The 15,286-nt window shown below is 43.9% G+C and overlaps 1 protein-coding gene across 2 annotated transcripts in view; it reads left to right on the top strand.

Moving 5' to 3' along the window:
* The window catches only part of ANKRD55 (ankyrin repeat domain 55), a 133,917-nt gene that overhangs the window by 59,340 nt on the left and 59,291 nt on the right, over window positions 1-15,286 (top strand). For both annotated transcript variants that reach the window (XM_064375989.1, XM_064375988.1), the window contains 2 exons: window positions 171-280; window positions 11,239-11,299. In XM_064375989.1, coding sequence (XP_064232059.1) covers window positions 171-280; window positions 11,239-11,299 — 171 coding nt within the window. The remainder of the gene's footprint in view (window positions 1-170; window positions 281-11,238; window positions 11,300-15,286) is intronic.

Here is a 15,286-nt window from a genome sequence, read left to right as displayed (position 1 = left end):
CAGCCCTCGCTGAGGCATCTGAGATGGAGTTGTGGTTCTTAACCACTTCAAGTCGAATAAAATATGTTTTTAGCCAAACCAAAGACGGGGGAAAAAATCTAGAGAAAGTGTGTTGGACCATGTTACGTGAGCTTGTGTTATATAATGATGTGGTTGCTCTTGTGTTTCAGGGCTGGCTTGAAGGCTGTGTGAGTCTACTCAGAAATGGTGCCAAGCACAATATCCCAGATAAAAATGGCCGCCTGCCACTGCATGCTGCCACCGCTGAGCCCGATGTGAGGTAAGTGGCCAGGTTTACATGACGCTTAAGTTGGGAGTGACTCAACTTGCATGAGAAGGTCTTCTAATCCATCCTTCTATGACTGATAAAAAAAAAAAAAAGAAAACCATTTTTTTTTAAGTTGCAGCAGATAGGACCACAACAAAATATCCTAGAATAATCTCAAACTCTGTCTCCTCCTACTTAGATAAAATTTTTTTCTCCTAACCTTTAAGAAGAAATGCTGCTGGTCATCATCAGAATTCATATAGTCATTCATTCCATTAATCAGTCAATTATGAATTCAACAACTATTTTTTGAGCACATGTTATGGACCAAGGACTGTTCTAGTCCTTTGAAGTTCCACAGTAAATAAAATAGTCTCTGATGTCACAGGGCTTGCATTCTAGTCAAGGACTTAAGCGCACCAGTGAACAGATAAATAAGATCATTTCTAATAGTGACGAGGGCTATGAAGAAAATTAAATAGGGCAAAAGAGCAGTAACTGGGCAGAAAGGTTATTGTCTAAACCCAGGGTCATGCCAGCCTTTAGGAGCTGGGAGGAGGCCAAGGAGCCAGCAGTAGGGAGACCAGGGGCTCAGAAGGAAACCAGAAGTGTGTGCTCCTAGAAGCCCTGTGAAGAAATATACTCAAGTAAATTGGATGATCAAGAAGGCCACCTTTTTGTAGGATAACTGAGCAACAAAGGAAAAAGTTTTGTCCATACCAAGGATAGCTTTTCCATTCCTCTGTGTCTACATGGCCTCAGGCCCCATTCTTTAGAAAGCCCCTCGGAGCAACTGCTAACAGCATTTCTACTCTGGAATCAGTAACATCAGGGACTCTTTCTGCTGTGCAGAACATGCCTCTGACAGGAATTGAGCATTTCCAAGCCTAGGTCATAGGTCAGCAACACAAAGAGTGTATTCATTTTTTTTTTCTTGAGATGAAGATTCGCTCTTGTTGCCCAGGTTGAAGTACAATGGCATGATCTCGGCTTACAGCAAACTCTACCTCCCTGGTTCAAGCAATTCACTTGTCTCAGCCTCCCAAGTAGCTGGGACTACAGGTGTGCACCACCACATCCAGCTAATTTTGTATTTTTAGTAGAGATGGGATTTCTCCATGTTGGTCAGGCTGGTCTTGAACTCCTGACCTTAGGTGATCCACCCACCTTGGCCTTTCAAAGCTCTGGGATTACAGGCATGAGCCACCGCACCCGGCCAGGAGTGGATTCTATATGCTTCACCCTCTCAAGTCTGTGCCCAGAACTAAAACCTGAAGTTCTGTCTGGGTTGATGAGCCCAGGGCCATAATCTTCCAGGCTGAGGAATAACAAGATTTCTTTACTTCAATCTCTTTTACAGTAAAATAAAAGGGCTTGGGAAATTCCAGGACTGTTCCCAAGGCTTGACTCTTATTATACTGGACTATGTCCAAAAATAACAGAAAACTAGGATTTACCCAAAGCCCAACAAAACAAGGATGTTTAGAGAAAAAACAGCAAACCCAGACAGTTAACAATCAATAGGCATCGTGAGGCGATGACTCTCTTTTGATGAATTAGGAAAAAAAAAAAAAAGAATGACTTTTCTAGACAACCCACAAAAATATTTAGTCACAAAATCATACTGTTTTCCCAAGAGTGGTCTTTAGAAAATAAATTTAAAATGTACCTTTTCTGTTTCTTCTTTCTTAATTTATTCTACGTAATTGCTTTTACTTGCCTCACTCAGAGTGGTCATTTCAAAATCTATTAACTGATTCTGGAAGATTAAAAAGAAAACCCACTTAAGTTATGGTAATTATAGCTGTCATAACACATAAAATCCAAAGCTTCAGTATTTTAACACAATAAAAATTATTTCTGGCTGGGTGCCATGACTCACGCCTGTAATCCCAGAACTTTTGGAGGCTGAGGCAGGTGGATCACCTGAGGTCATGAGTTCAAGACCAGCCTGGCCAACATGGCGAAACCCCATCTGTACTAAAAATACAAAAATTAGCCAGATGTGGTGGCAGGCGCCTGTAATCTCAGCTATTCGGGAGACTGAGGCAGAAGAATCGCTTGAACCTATGAGACGAAGCTTGTAGTGAGCTGAGTTTGCAGCACTGCACTCCAGGCTGGGTGACAAAGCAAGACTTTGTCTCAAAATATATATATTTCTCAGACACGTAACCATCTAATGCAGAGGGAAGTGGTGGGTAGCTCCCTGCCACATGGTGATTCAGAGAGCTGAGCTTCTTCCATTTTGTAGCACCTTCATTCCCTAAGAGCACAGAATGTCCTTCATTCATTCTGCAGATGGAGAAAGAGGAATACAGTAGTCCGCCCTCACCCTGGACAGGATAGGTTCCAAGACCCACATTGACTCAGATAGTACCAAAGCCTATATATGCTGTTTTTCCCTATATATACATACCTATAAAATTCAACATATAAATTAGTCATAGTGAGAGATTAACAATAATAATAAAATAGAACAATTATAACAATATGCTAGTATCACTACTCTTGCACTTTGGGGCCATTGCTCAGTAAAATAAGAGTAACCTGAACACAGTGCTGCGACACAGCGACAGCCGGTCTGTTAACCGAGATGGCTCCTAAGAGATGGGGAGTGTAGTTAGTGCCAGAATTCATCCTTCTACTCAGAATGCCACACAATTTAAAACATGAATTGTTTATTTCTGGAATTTTTTACTGAATGTTTTTGAACCACAGTGAACTGTGGGTAACTGAAATCACGGAAAGTGAAACCGCAGATTAAGCAGGGACTACCCTATAGAGAAGCCACACTCAGTTCCTTAAAACCTCAGCCTGCCATTGACACAATTCACTTCTGCTCATATTCCATTAATAAGGACTAGTCATTCGACCACATCTGGTTATAAGGTGCTCTGGGGAATATAGTTTCTAGCCAGGAATCCACTTCCCAACAGTGCCTCCAATCCAGGAAAAGAGAACATGGATTTTGGTGAAAACCTCATTGCCTCTACTCTTAATCCATTGCACCTGAGGGGTAAACTAAGCCTTGTCAGCTAAAATTACATTCACGGTCAACTGGGTCAGTTGATTAGGTTAATTCTCTGAAATCACTGTGATAATAAATTGAAAATCAACCCAAGTGTACTTTCTCTTGTGGACTTGTATTTCTATTTCTTATGCCTACCAGTACTCCTCGACTCTTGAGGATCTACATTAAGTTGCTGTAACTAGGAGAACAGAGAGTCTCGGCTTCCCCTCTCTTGAAATTGTACCTAACAGCCCAGCCACCACCCTTGGATGAGTCAAATCAAGAAAAATAAACATCCTTTTGTGTGCAGGTGACATAGTTAGTTATATTGTCCTAAAAAGCCCTTAACTGATTCTGAAAGATAAAATTCTGTTCTAGTTATGGCAATGCTAGATGCTTTAACTAATGATCCCCAAAGGTTAAGATGGACTATTCCGAAACCAAAATTGTTATTTCTAGTAAATGCTCTTCAAAGATTGATTGGGTTAAATCCTAACAACCCATACAGCAAATCAAATACAATCACATACTGCATAATGACATTTCAGTTAATGGCAGACCACATATGTGATGATGGTCCCATAAGATGATTATATCATATTTTTCCTATACCTTTTCTATGTTTAGATGTGTAAATACTTAGCACTGTGTTACAATTGCCTACAGTATTTAGTACAGTCACATGCTATGCAGGTTTGTAGCCTAGAAGCAACAGGCTATACCAAATTGCATAGGTGTGGAGTCCACTCTCCCATCTAGGTTTGTGTAAGTACACTCTGCGATGTTCACACAATGATGAAATCGCCTAACGACACATTTCTCAGAAAGTATTCCCATCACTGAAAGATGCATGACTATAGTTTGGTTACCTACAGAATACTTGGAAACTAGCTTGCCCTAAAGTTTTATCCCTAAAGCTAGTTTTATCCCTGGAGAATTACTCTGATAAAATTACATATTTTATAGTTGTTTGAGAAATTGTAGGTCCATGGCAGAGTTTGATACACCTGCATTAAATGTTTAAAGTAGAAAACAACCAACCCACGCTGTGTTGTAGGGAAACTGGGCTTCAGTCATTCATCTGTTTGTGTCAGCATGAACTCAGAACTGCTTTTTGAAGGAAAAAAAAAAAAGCCTGGCCTGGCTCGTGGGTACTTCCTAATACTACAACCAGACTGGGGAAGGCAGCAATCTTCTATTAGGCCATACAAGGTTGTTCTCAATTTTCTTAAGTAGACATAACCTTAGGCCAGCTTGGTTGACCACGAAAACATATAGGTTTCCATTTAACTTACAACGACGATGATAACGTTGGTTATTTACCATGCTCATCTAATCCTTACCACACCTCTGTAGGTAATAATTCTATCCCATTTTACAGATGGAAAATTGAGGCACAGAAAAAATAATGAATTCCCCACTGCATATGAGAAGGTAATCTGCCCAGTGGGTCTGCTGTGCTCCTGAGACCCACTATTGTGGACTATGTTGAATTTATTTTAATGGCCATATTTTGACATTAAGCCCTTGGTCTCCATTGAGAAGCCTTATAAGAAATAGTCTTAACAATACTTACTGGCTCATTGTTCATTAGAGCCTCCAAAAAATCCTATATGAGAAACCACAAGAAGTATTTCTACTAAAGAAGGAATTGCTGTGCTGCTTCTGATAAATTATTTTTTATTTTTACTATACAGACACTGTGACCTCAGATCATGTTTCTTTCTTTATGTTTAGAAAATTCACAGCTCAATTTGTGTCCCAACTCTGGCATACATGTAGGACTATAGATCTCGTTTTCTTTTTTTTTTTCCTGCCCTTGTTTTCTCTTCGTCTTGTTTCTTCACTCATTATCCTATTTTACTATATTTATTTGAAAACAATCCAAAATCCCTGAAGGGGCCAGGCATGGTGGCTCATACCTGTAATCGCAGTGCTTTGGGAGACCGAGGCAGGAGGATAGCTTGAGGCCAGGAATTCAAGACCAGCTCAGGCAACATAGTGAGGCCTCATTTCTAAAAATGATGTTTTGGTTTTTTTTTTAAATTAGCCAGGCATGGTGGTGTGTGCCTGTAGTCCTAACTATTCACGAGGCTGAGACTGGAAGATTGCTTGAACCCAGGAGTTCGAGGCTGTGGTGAGCTATGATCGCACCACTGTAATCCAGCCTGGGTGACAGCACAAGACCCTGTCTCTTTAAAAAAAAAAAAAGCAAGCAAGAAGAAAGAAATCCCTGAAGGGTGGCCAGGAGTGCCAGCTCATGAGTCAGACTGACTGAGTTTAACTCTGGCTCCAGCTCTTATTCTCTTGGGCAAGTTAACATGCCAAGGGGCAGCTTCCCCTTGAAGTAAGTGCTATTAAATATATTATTCCTACTTACTTCACAGGGAAGTAGGCAGAAGTAAATGAGAAAATGTGTGGAAAGCACTGAACTCTGCACCTAGTACACTGTCCGTGTTCAGAAAGTGTTGATGATGATGGGGTGATGGTATTAATGATAATGCTGATGGTCACCAATGATGGTGATGGAAGGTAGAAAGAAACACGGTAGTATACCATAAGAAGCTAAAGAATGAAACACTCCTACAGCCACCTCACCAACGAAACACTGCTACTGCCACCCACCAGTGCTCATCCTGGCCTTCTTCACCTCAGCACACACTCAGGTCCACAAAAATGTGTGCACAGACACAGGTCCCTGTGCATGCAGTCTTGGATCCTACCGCTGGCACACACATTTACTGCAAAGATTGTTGGGGTATGTTGCATGTGTGTATCTCTGCACACCTTTGTAAGTCGGTGTATGTCTGCATTTTCCCCTAATCATATACAGTATGTACAGGCCACGTGGCGCCCTTGTGCTCAGGTTTTTTATACTGGTTTAAAATCTGCTGACTCTTAGATTTCCAAACAGCAAGCTTCTTCTACTTGGTGCTCGCTGGAGGTTATTCAGAGGGAAGCCTCAAACCAAAGCTACTTATAAACAAGCCGAGGGACGCTTCAGTTAGTCCTTTGCCTCCAGAGGGATTCTGGTGCTCAGATGGAAACAACTCCTGAGCAAACCCATCAGTTTGAATCTGCATCCTTAGCTAAACACCCGCTCAGTAGGAGGCTGATGCAGGGATAAGTGATTTATAATTATGAACATGAAGGCACATTGGGTTTACAAAAGCAAAGAAGCACAGGTGTCCTCTCACGATTCCCCTTCTACTTTGAACCCTGTGCTTCTCAGCAGGTTCAGGTTTTCTCCCTTTTGGCTCCCCACAGCTTTTCTTGCTTCCTTGGCTGGGACATTCAGAGGGCACTGGTGTGAAAGAGGGGGCATGATCATTAAAATAAAGCTCCAAAGAGAACAGAGTTGTGTTTGTACAACGCTGCACATGCTAGTGTTGGAAGGCAAGCAGCAATTTTCTCTGAAAGCAGCCACGGGGCTCTCTGAAGGTCTTTTTCATGGTCTCCATGGCTACTGGCAGACTTTTTTTCCCTCCCTGTCAAAGTGCCAGCCTCTCTGCTTCTTTTTATCACTCTTGACTGCAGCCCAAGGAAGGGAGAAAATCATTTTCTTGGAGTCCTGTTCTCTAGTTACCAGGTGGTGTGTTCTGACCTGTGGTGGATGTCTCACTGCAGCACGCTCTCATACAGGCAGCTCCAGGGACAGGGAGGGGAGAGGCTGGGTGGGAGACCATTTTTTCCCACCTGTCACTGGGCTGGCCAGCTCCAGGGCTGGGAGCAGCTGGAGGAGCCAGCCAAACAGGAAAGCTCACAGGGATGAGCTGTCCCCGGGATGCTTCTAGCTGATCCTTCTCTGAGACCCACCATTCACTTAATGGTGATCAGTGGAGACCCAGAAAATAGCAGGTAGGAGCTTTAAAAAAAATTAATCATTATATAGAACTTTTATTTTTTTTTTGAGATGGACTATTGCTCTGTTGCCCAGACTAGAGTGCAGTGGCACCATCTCGGCTCACTACAACCTCCGCCTCGCAGATTGAAGTGCTTCTCCAGCCTCAGCCTCCCTAGTAACTGGGATTACAGGTGCCCACCATCATGCCTGGCTCATTTTTCTATTTTTATTAGAGATGAGATTTCACCATGTTAGCCAATATGGTCTTGAACTCCTGACTACAGGTGATCTGCCCACCTTGGCCTCCCAAAGTGCTGGGGTTCCAGGTGTGAGCCACTGCACCTAGCCATAGAGAACTTTATTATGGCATCTAAGGGATATTCCAAGTGCTTTGTGTGCCTGGACTCAAAGTCACAACAGATTTTGAGGAAGTAGATATTATTCTCTGCATTTTATGGATAAGAAAAAGTAGATGCTGGGAGCTTGCCCAGGGTCACTGGCTGGTTGGTATGGAGCAGGGATTCTAACAGTGGCAGTCTGGCCCCAGCCTCAATGCTCTTATGACTCACACACTGCCTGTCTGGGGCTGCTGTCCTGGCACCTGAGATGAGGTGGGTCTTATGTCGCTGCCTTGGAGATCTGAGGACAGGTGGGAGTCTGAATTGGTGCTGACGGGGGTGTGGAAGGACAACTCCTAGGCCACGGTGACAAAAAATGAGAGCTCAGGGGAAGCACAACAAAGGGCTGCAAGTCATCTAGATGCTTGACAGGTATCTCACAGGTGACCTCCATACCACAGAACAGCAAGGAAGCTCCAGGCTGGCAATGGGCCACCTGGTTTCTGGTTCAGACTGGATCACCGAGGCACTGCGTGGTGGTCTTGGCAAGCCAGGAAGGGCCTCAGGTTCTTTATTCTCACAACATGTGAGAAAGAGCCAGAGCCACAGTGAGGGCAAGAATGCAGGAGAGGGCCTTGATCTGTCCATTGGTGTCCAGTTTTGAAGATCGGTGGGTCTCAGAGACTTCACAAATGGAGTTGGCCACATAGATCAGCACGTATCAGTCAGAGCCATGACAGAGAAGACGTGGGAATTAAAGGGTGGCAACTGGAGAACATCTAGGGAAAGACTATTTAAACTTGGTCAACAAGGCTGGATGTGGTGACTCACGCCTGTAATCCCAGCATTTTGGGAGGCTGAGGATCGTTTGAGTCCAGGAGTTTGACACCATCCTGGGCAACATGGTGAAACCCTGTCTCTACTAAAAACACACAAAGAATAGTCAGGTGTGTTGGTGCACACCTACAGTCCCAACTACTCTGAAGGCTGAGGCAGGAGGATGGATCACTTCAGCCTAGAAAGGCCAGGTTGTAGTGAACTGTGATTCTGCCACTGCACTCCAGCCTGGGTGACACAGCGAGACTCTGTCTCAAAAAAAAAAAAAAATTGACCAACAAGAGATGATGGTGATGCTATAACCACCCACTACCCCACACTCATTTTCCCCAAAAGAGTAGGAAAATGTTATCAGTCTCTAGACCTAAAGGGGCAAGAAAGGAGCTGTTACTGGAACCTTCTGAGAGCTGCGGTGGTAGCTTAGATGTAGGAGAGTGGCCACCTGGCAGGAGCTAAGGCCTTTGGTAGAGAAATACAATTATTGCCAGAAAGGGAGCTGGCTTCCCTCCCTCCTTTTGCCAGTTCCCCGACCAGCCAAACCCAATAGGAAGCCAAGGTCAGGGGAGCCTGGTTGATGCTGTCTTTAGAGGTCAGCCTCAGAGCAGGGCAGTGCAGAGAAAAAAATTGCTTTGAAAGGCAAATAGAGAAATATTTAGGCACAGGGTTCATCCCACAACCTTGGGAGGTCACCCAGGATGTGACAAGAGGTCTTGTTCTTACTACCCCCGTTCTAATCTGGTCAGAGCCCCAGAAGATCCTGTCTGGCCACAGATAATCTCTGTCTGCTCAGGGGTAAGTGAGGATAACCACAGTGAACCACAGCTGACCTCCTGCCTTGCCCTCCCCTCCTTCCCCAGCCCCTAAGACCAAACGGGCCCTAGAGAGTAAACAATGGCCAATAATAAGACAGAGAAGACAGAAAGGAGAGGCACAGTCACCAGTTAAACCCTGCCCCCACTCACAAAGCAGCCACAGGAAAACATATCCAGTGGTGAAATAACTGCAAAGATAAAAATTGTGTGACTCAAAATGCAATTATTTTTATATGTCTTCCAACCAGACAGAGCTACATCTAGAAGTCAGAGAGCATAAAAGAGATGTCCCTTGTCCCTTTAGAGTCTGTGACCAAGGGTCTTTATGTCTGTTGGATCACTCGATCCTTACCACCACGTTGATATACATGAGGATACAGAAACTCAGATCGTGCAGTAGTGAGGTTAGAATTAAATCTCAGCATTATCCTGGCTCCCCAAAAGACTGTAATAAAACCAGATTGAAACCACAGGCTTCTTGGTTATTTCACCTCCACCGCAAATAACCAGAAGTCCATCCCTATGTAAGCTCTTGGTGTATTACATTTACTACCAAGGCAATATGATTAATGGATCTTTCTTTTCTTCTATTGTAAGGAACAATTTAATGATCTTTAGATGGCTTCCAAGCTGAGAGACAATGAAGATTTGATTGGAGAAGAGACTAAACAATTTCATTTTACAAATAATTCTTTCAAAAGCATTTCTGAATTTCCTCCACTGACTGCCCATGCACTATTCGTTATCATCTTGATGAGTATCCATTGATTAATTCCTTCAGCACCTTTCTCAATTGTTTCTAAACCTGGCTGTTTACCAGAATTTCCTGAATAGCTTTTTTAAACTGTAGAAGCTGAGCTTCTCTCCGGACGTACTGAGTTACAAACCCTGAATACAGAGTCCAGGTATTTGTAATTTGAAAAAAAAAAAAAAATCTCTCCAGGCAATTCTGAAATGGAGCAGGGTGTTCAAGTGCTCTAGAAATAACAGCGTGTTCCAAACGTGCTCTCTATGTTGTATTCATATTAACTCATCTGATCCTCACACTGAGCTGTGTGATAGGTAGTTTTTATCACCCCATTGCACAGATGAGGAAGTTCAGGCAGGGAGAAGGTGAGTAACTTGCCTGAGATCACAGAGCTCATCAGTGGCAAGGCTAGGATGTGAACCGAAGCCGTCTGCTGCAGAGCCTGGGTCCTCTCCTCTATGCTCCGCTGTCCCCTCTCCTAGATGGAGCATTGACCTTAGTCAACTGAGCAGGGAATCCACGTCAGGTAAGAGCTTGAATTTGAGAAGCATTGATAGCTGTTTTACACTGATTTCTGTCATCTTGTGCTTGGACATGTGTGTATTTTACAAAGAATGAGCAAACTTGCAAGTGCTGACAACCTCCTGGTATAATCTATGCATTGAAAAGGCATGATATGCACCTAGGAGCGAAACAGTCTGAAAGCACTCTGTAAGTTTTTGCAAAGTGAATAAAGAGTAAGTTCTAGGGCCAGGCACAGTGGCTAACGCTTGTAATCCCAGCACTTTGGGAGACTAAGCGGGCAGATCATGAGGTTGGGAGTTCAAAATCATCCTGGCCAATATGATAAAACCCCGTCTCTACTAAAAATACAAAAAAAAACTAGCCGGGCGTGGTGGCGCGCACCTATAGTTCCAGCTACTCGGCAGGCTGAGGCAGGAGAATCGCTTGAACCCAGGAGGCGGAGGTTGCAGTGAGCCGAGATTGTGCCACTGCACCCCAGCGTGGGCCATAGAGGGAGACTCTGTCTCAAAAAAAAAAAAAAAAAGAATAAATGTTAGATGAATTTGGTTCTTAAAGCACATGCCTAGGTGACATAGGCCTGGTGAACACGATGAGCCTGAAGCTTCTCCAACCCCTGTACCCCTCAGGAGTGCCGAGATGGAGAGAGGGTGGGAGAGGCAGACAGCGGTCCTCCTCACAGGTGTCTTCTAACCATCACACTCTTGCTTCTTTTCTGTTTCCAGGGAAACAGAAAGCGCCCTCATCTTCATTTGGAGACTTTCAACTGACGCTTTTGCTAATGTCATGTTTTTATACTGATTCCAGGAGCACCGTGACTGCTGCTCTTTTGAGCCATTTCTCCTATTTTTCCTTACAGGCTCCTCACAGTCCTGTTGCAACAGTCGAACCTCAGCGAGATTAATCACCAGGACAATGAGGTGAGCCACCCTCTCAAACAATAAGTGGTCATTTTGCGTTTGAGGGTGAAAAGAAGGGCGTTTCTGAACCATTGTGCTTCCTCTCAAAAGATACGGGGAGACATGAAGCTGGTTTTGTGTTCCTACCCTGAATAGGAGAGCTGTTTTCACTATTACTCCTCGGCAGAAACTTAGCCCCGCCATGGGTGTGCACAGCTTCTGATAGGGAAGGACTTTATTGCATTAAGTACTTCAGCATTTACCATACAACTAAAATTTTGTAATTTCCCTCTGGACATTGAGAAATACATACTGCTCTCTCCTGTATTCTCAAGTCCCAGAAATTTAGATGGCAAGCTGTGGCTCAAGACATGCTCCCTCTAGGGAAAGACAGCAGAGAGCTGGGCGTGGTGGTCATGCCAGTGGTCCCAGCTACTCAGGGCTAAGTTGGGAGGATTGCTTAAGCCCAGAAGTTTTGAGAGTCCAGCCTGAGCAACATAGTGAGACCCCCACACCATCTCTAAAGACAAAAGAGAAAGAAAAAGGAAAACAATGACAAGACTGGACACAAAGGCTCATGCCTGTAATTCTAGCACTCTGGGAGGCCAAGGTGGGAGGCTCACTTGAACTCAGGAATTTGAGACCAACCTGGGCAGCATAGCAAGACCCCATCTCTATAAAAAGTTAAGAAATTAGCTGGGTTTAGTGGCACATGCCTATAGTCCCAGCTATTCTGGAGGCTGAGGCAGGAGGATCACTTGACCCCAGAAGTTCAAGGTTGCAGTGAGATATGATCACATCACTACACTCTAGTGTGGGGGACAGAGAAACATCCTGTCCCCCGCCCCCAAAAAAAGAAAAGGAAAAGATGACAGAGAGATAATATTAATAATTCCAGGTTACCTGCTCCAGATACCATATTATTAATCCCAATGATCATAACTGCTGTTTAAGTCATGTTGCAAATAGAAGGCTTCCAAAAAGTTTGTTCAACATTCTTCAACAAAGTTCTTGAGGGAGGGTGTCTCAGACACTAAGCAGAGCTGCCCTGGAGTAGCTCAGGGTCTTGTTAGACCTGCTTAACTCTTAAAATGCAGTACTAATTTTCCTTAGCAAGGACGATTTCCTTAACAAGCTTCTTAAAATCAATTTAAATACCTAGTTTTTAGTGGAATTTTAAAATAAATATGCACTTGGTTTGGTTGCATTTCGTTAAGTCTGATGACATTAAAAATACACATATACAAAGATGCTGATTACATTATTTTCAAGGAAGCCAGGTGACTACAGGCAAGGAGGCAGGGGGGTAAGCCTCCTAATCACTTTCTCCTGGGTGGACACACCCTCACACCTGTCTTTTTTTTTGACAGTCTCACTCTGTCGCCCAGGCTGGAGTACAGTGGTACAATCTCAGCTCACTGCAGCCTCCACCTCCCAGGTTCAAGAAATTCTCCTACCTTGGCCTCCCAAGTAGCTGGAACTACAGGCACGCACCACTACCCTCGGCTAATTTTTGTATTTTCAGTAGAGTCAGGGTTTCACCACGTTGAGCGGGCTGGTCTCAAACTCGTGAACTCAGGTGATCTGCCCACCCTGGCCTCCCAAAGTGCTGGGATTACAAGTGTGAGTCACTGCGCCCAGTGCCCCATCTGTCTTGAGCCTTCTGACTAAACACCTCCTTCTGACTGGCATTAATGACCACATCAAAAAGCCCCTACTGCTTTCACTCCCATATCTTAAGTGGTTTAAAGCAAAACCTCAGAGGAAAGAGGATTGCACCGTTAGAAACTTCTGCTTTAAAAATGAGAACCAGAGATGAGGTAGCACACTCTGGTCACTCTGCCCATGGTGTGGAAGCGGGAGCTGGAGTGGCGGAGTCCATGTCACCAGATCATGAACCTCTAGATTTCAGGACAAGTTGCCAACTACTTCCTCTACCTCCAACCTTAGCTGTAACCCCTAAAGTGGGTCTTATTTAGAAAGATGACAACTTTGGTCATTTATACCCTAAAGCTAAATTCCACTTACAAACCTCCAACTCAAGCACCCCTCAGCAGATCTAACATCCCGATCAGAGGCACAGTTCCCTATTTTTCTCCACCCCAGGAAGCACCTGGCGGTGGAGACAATGAAAGTGGACACAGATCTTTCTAAGAATGGTAATTGTAACATCTTGCATAGAATATGTGGAAAATATTGGAAAAGTCCCTGGTTTCTCCTCATGCAAAGGGGCTTCTGCAAAAAGATTCCCCCTGCTATTACACCAGCATATAGACCCGTTGGGTTTTAAGCTCAGAAAGCAGACCCAGCAGAGCAAGGGCCTCAACAGGGCACTTCCTACCCATGGCCACAGCTTCCTTTTTGGTCCATTCACAGCCTGTCTGGAATCCATCTGAAACCAAGTGCTAATGCTGGCCTGTGTTTTTCATACTATATATATATATATATATATATATATGCACACATGGACTCCGCCACTTAAGCTCCCGCTTCCACACCACCGGCAGAGTGACCAGAGTGTGCTACCTTATCTCTAGTTCTCATTTTTAAAGCAGAAGTTTCTAACAGCGCAATCATCTTTCCTCTGAGGTTTTGCTTTAAATCACTGAAGATATGGGGAGAGAAAGCAGCAGTATATATGTATCTGTGTATGGATATATATGTGTGTGTGTGTGTATTATGTAACCATGTATGTATGTGTATATATATATGTATCTGTATGTGTATATATATGGTTTTGTTTTGAGGCAGGGTCTCATGCTGTGGCCCCAGCTAGAATGCAGTGGCACGGTGCGATGTCAGCTCACTGGAACCTCCGCATCCGCAGGCTCAGGTGATCCTCCCACCTAGCCTCCTGAGTAACTGGAGCTACAGGCACACACCACAATGCCAGGCTAATTTTTCTATTTTTAGTAGAGATGGGATTTCTCCACGTTGCCCAGGTTGTACTTGAACTCCTGAACTCAAGCAATTTGCCCACCTTGAATTCCCAAAGTGCTGGGATTACAAGCATGAGCCACTGCATCCGGCCTATATATTTTTAATATATAGCAATACATATATTTTAAAATATATTTGTATATACAGTATTGTTAAGTAAAAATTATATGAGGCATTCATATAATTTTGTTTTTGACTGAGCTCCTGTACTAGGTCAACAGACCAGACCAAATAGCAAAATGGAGTCTCTCATACTTAAGTTCCAACTCATCAAACTGAAACTGAGTTGTTATCTGACCTGAGAAACCGCGAGAGAGGTAATAGCCAAATTTCCCAAACAGGCCACTTTTACTTAGCATATTAATGAAATTTCCTCTGCCTTTAATCCTTACAACAAAAAGTAACCTAAAGGAACCAGATGTTAAATAATCAGTTTTTTCCTTATTGTTCTGTTTCACTGTTCCCACCTTTCAAGGAAAGTAACTTTAAAATAACCAATCTGCTTTTTGTTCTTTGCTTCTGCTTTTTTCAGCACTTCTCTGTCTACAAAACCAACGTCCCCTGCTGTGCTCACTGGAAAACTTTTTTTTTTTTTTTTTTTTACTGTCTTACTCTGTCACTCAGGCTGGAGTGCAGTGTCTCCATCACAGCCCACTGCAGTCTCTGCCTCCTGGGCTCAAGTTGATCCTCCTGCCTCAGCCTCCAGAGTAGACGGGACCAGAGGTAGCCTGCACCACAGGCATGACAACCATGTCCAGCTCACTTTTTGTTTTTGGTAGAGACAGGGGTCTTCCTGTGTTGCAGAGGCTGGTCTAGAACTCCTGGGTTCAAATGATCCTCCCACCTCAGCCTCCCAAAGTGCTGGGATTACAGGCATGAACCACCATGCCCAACCAGAACACTTACTCTATTTTTTTTTCTTTTTTTTTTTTTTTGAGACAGAGTCTCTCTCTGTTGCCAGGCGCCAAGCTGGAGTGCAGTGGCGCTATCTCGGCTCACTGCAACTTCCGTCTCCTGGGTTCAAGCAATTCTCCTGCTTCAGCCTCCCGAGTAGCTGGGACTACAGGT

Source organism: Aotus nancymaae, unplaced genomic scaffold, assembly GCF_030222135.1.
Source record: "Aotus nancymaae isolate 86718 unplaced genomic scaffold, 86718_ANA_hifiasm-v0.15.2.pri h1tg000014l, whole genome shotgun sequence".
NCBI lineage: Eukaryota > Metazoa > Chordata > Mammalia > Primates > Aotidae > Aotus > Aotus nancymaae.
This window is presented reverse-complemented; position numbering and strand designations above follow the sequence as displayed.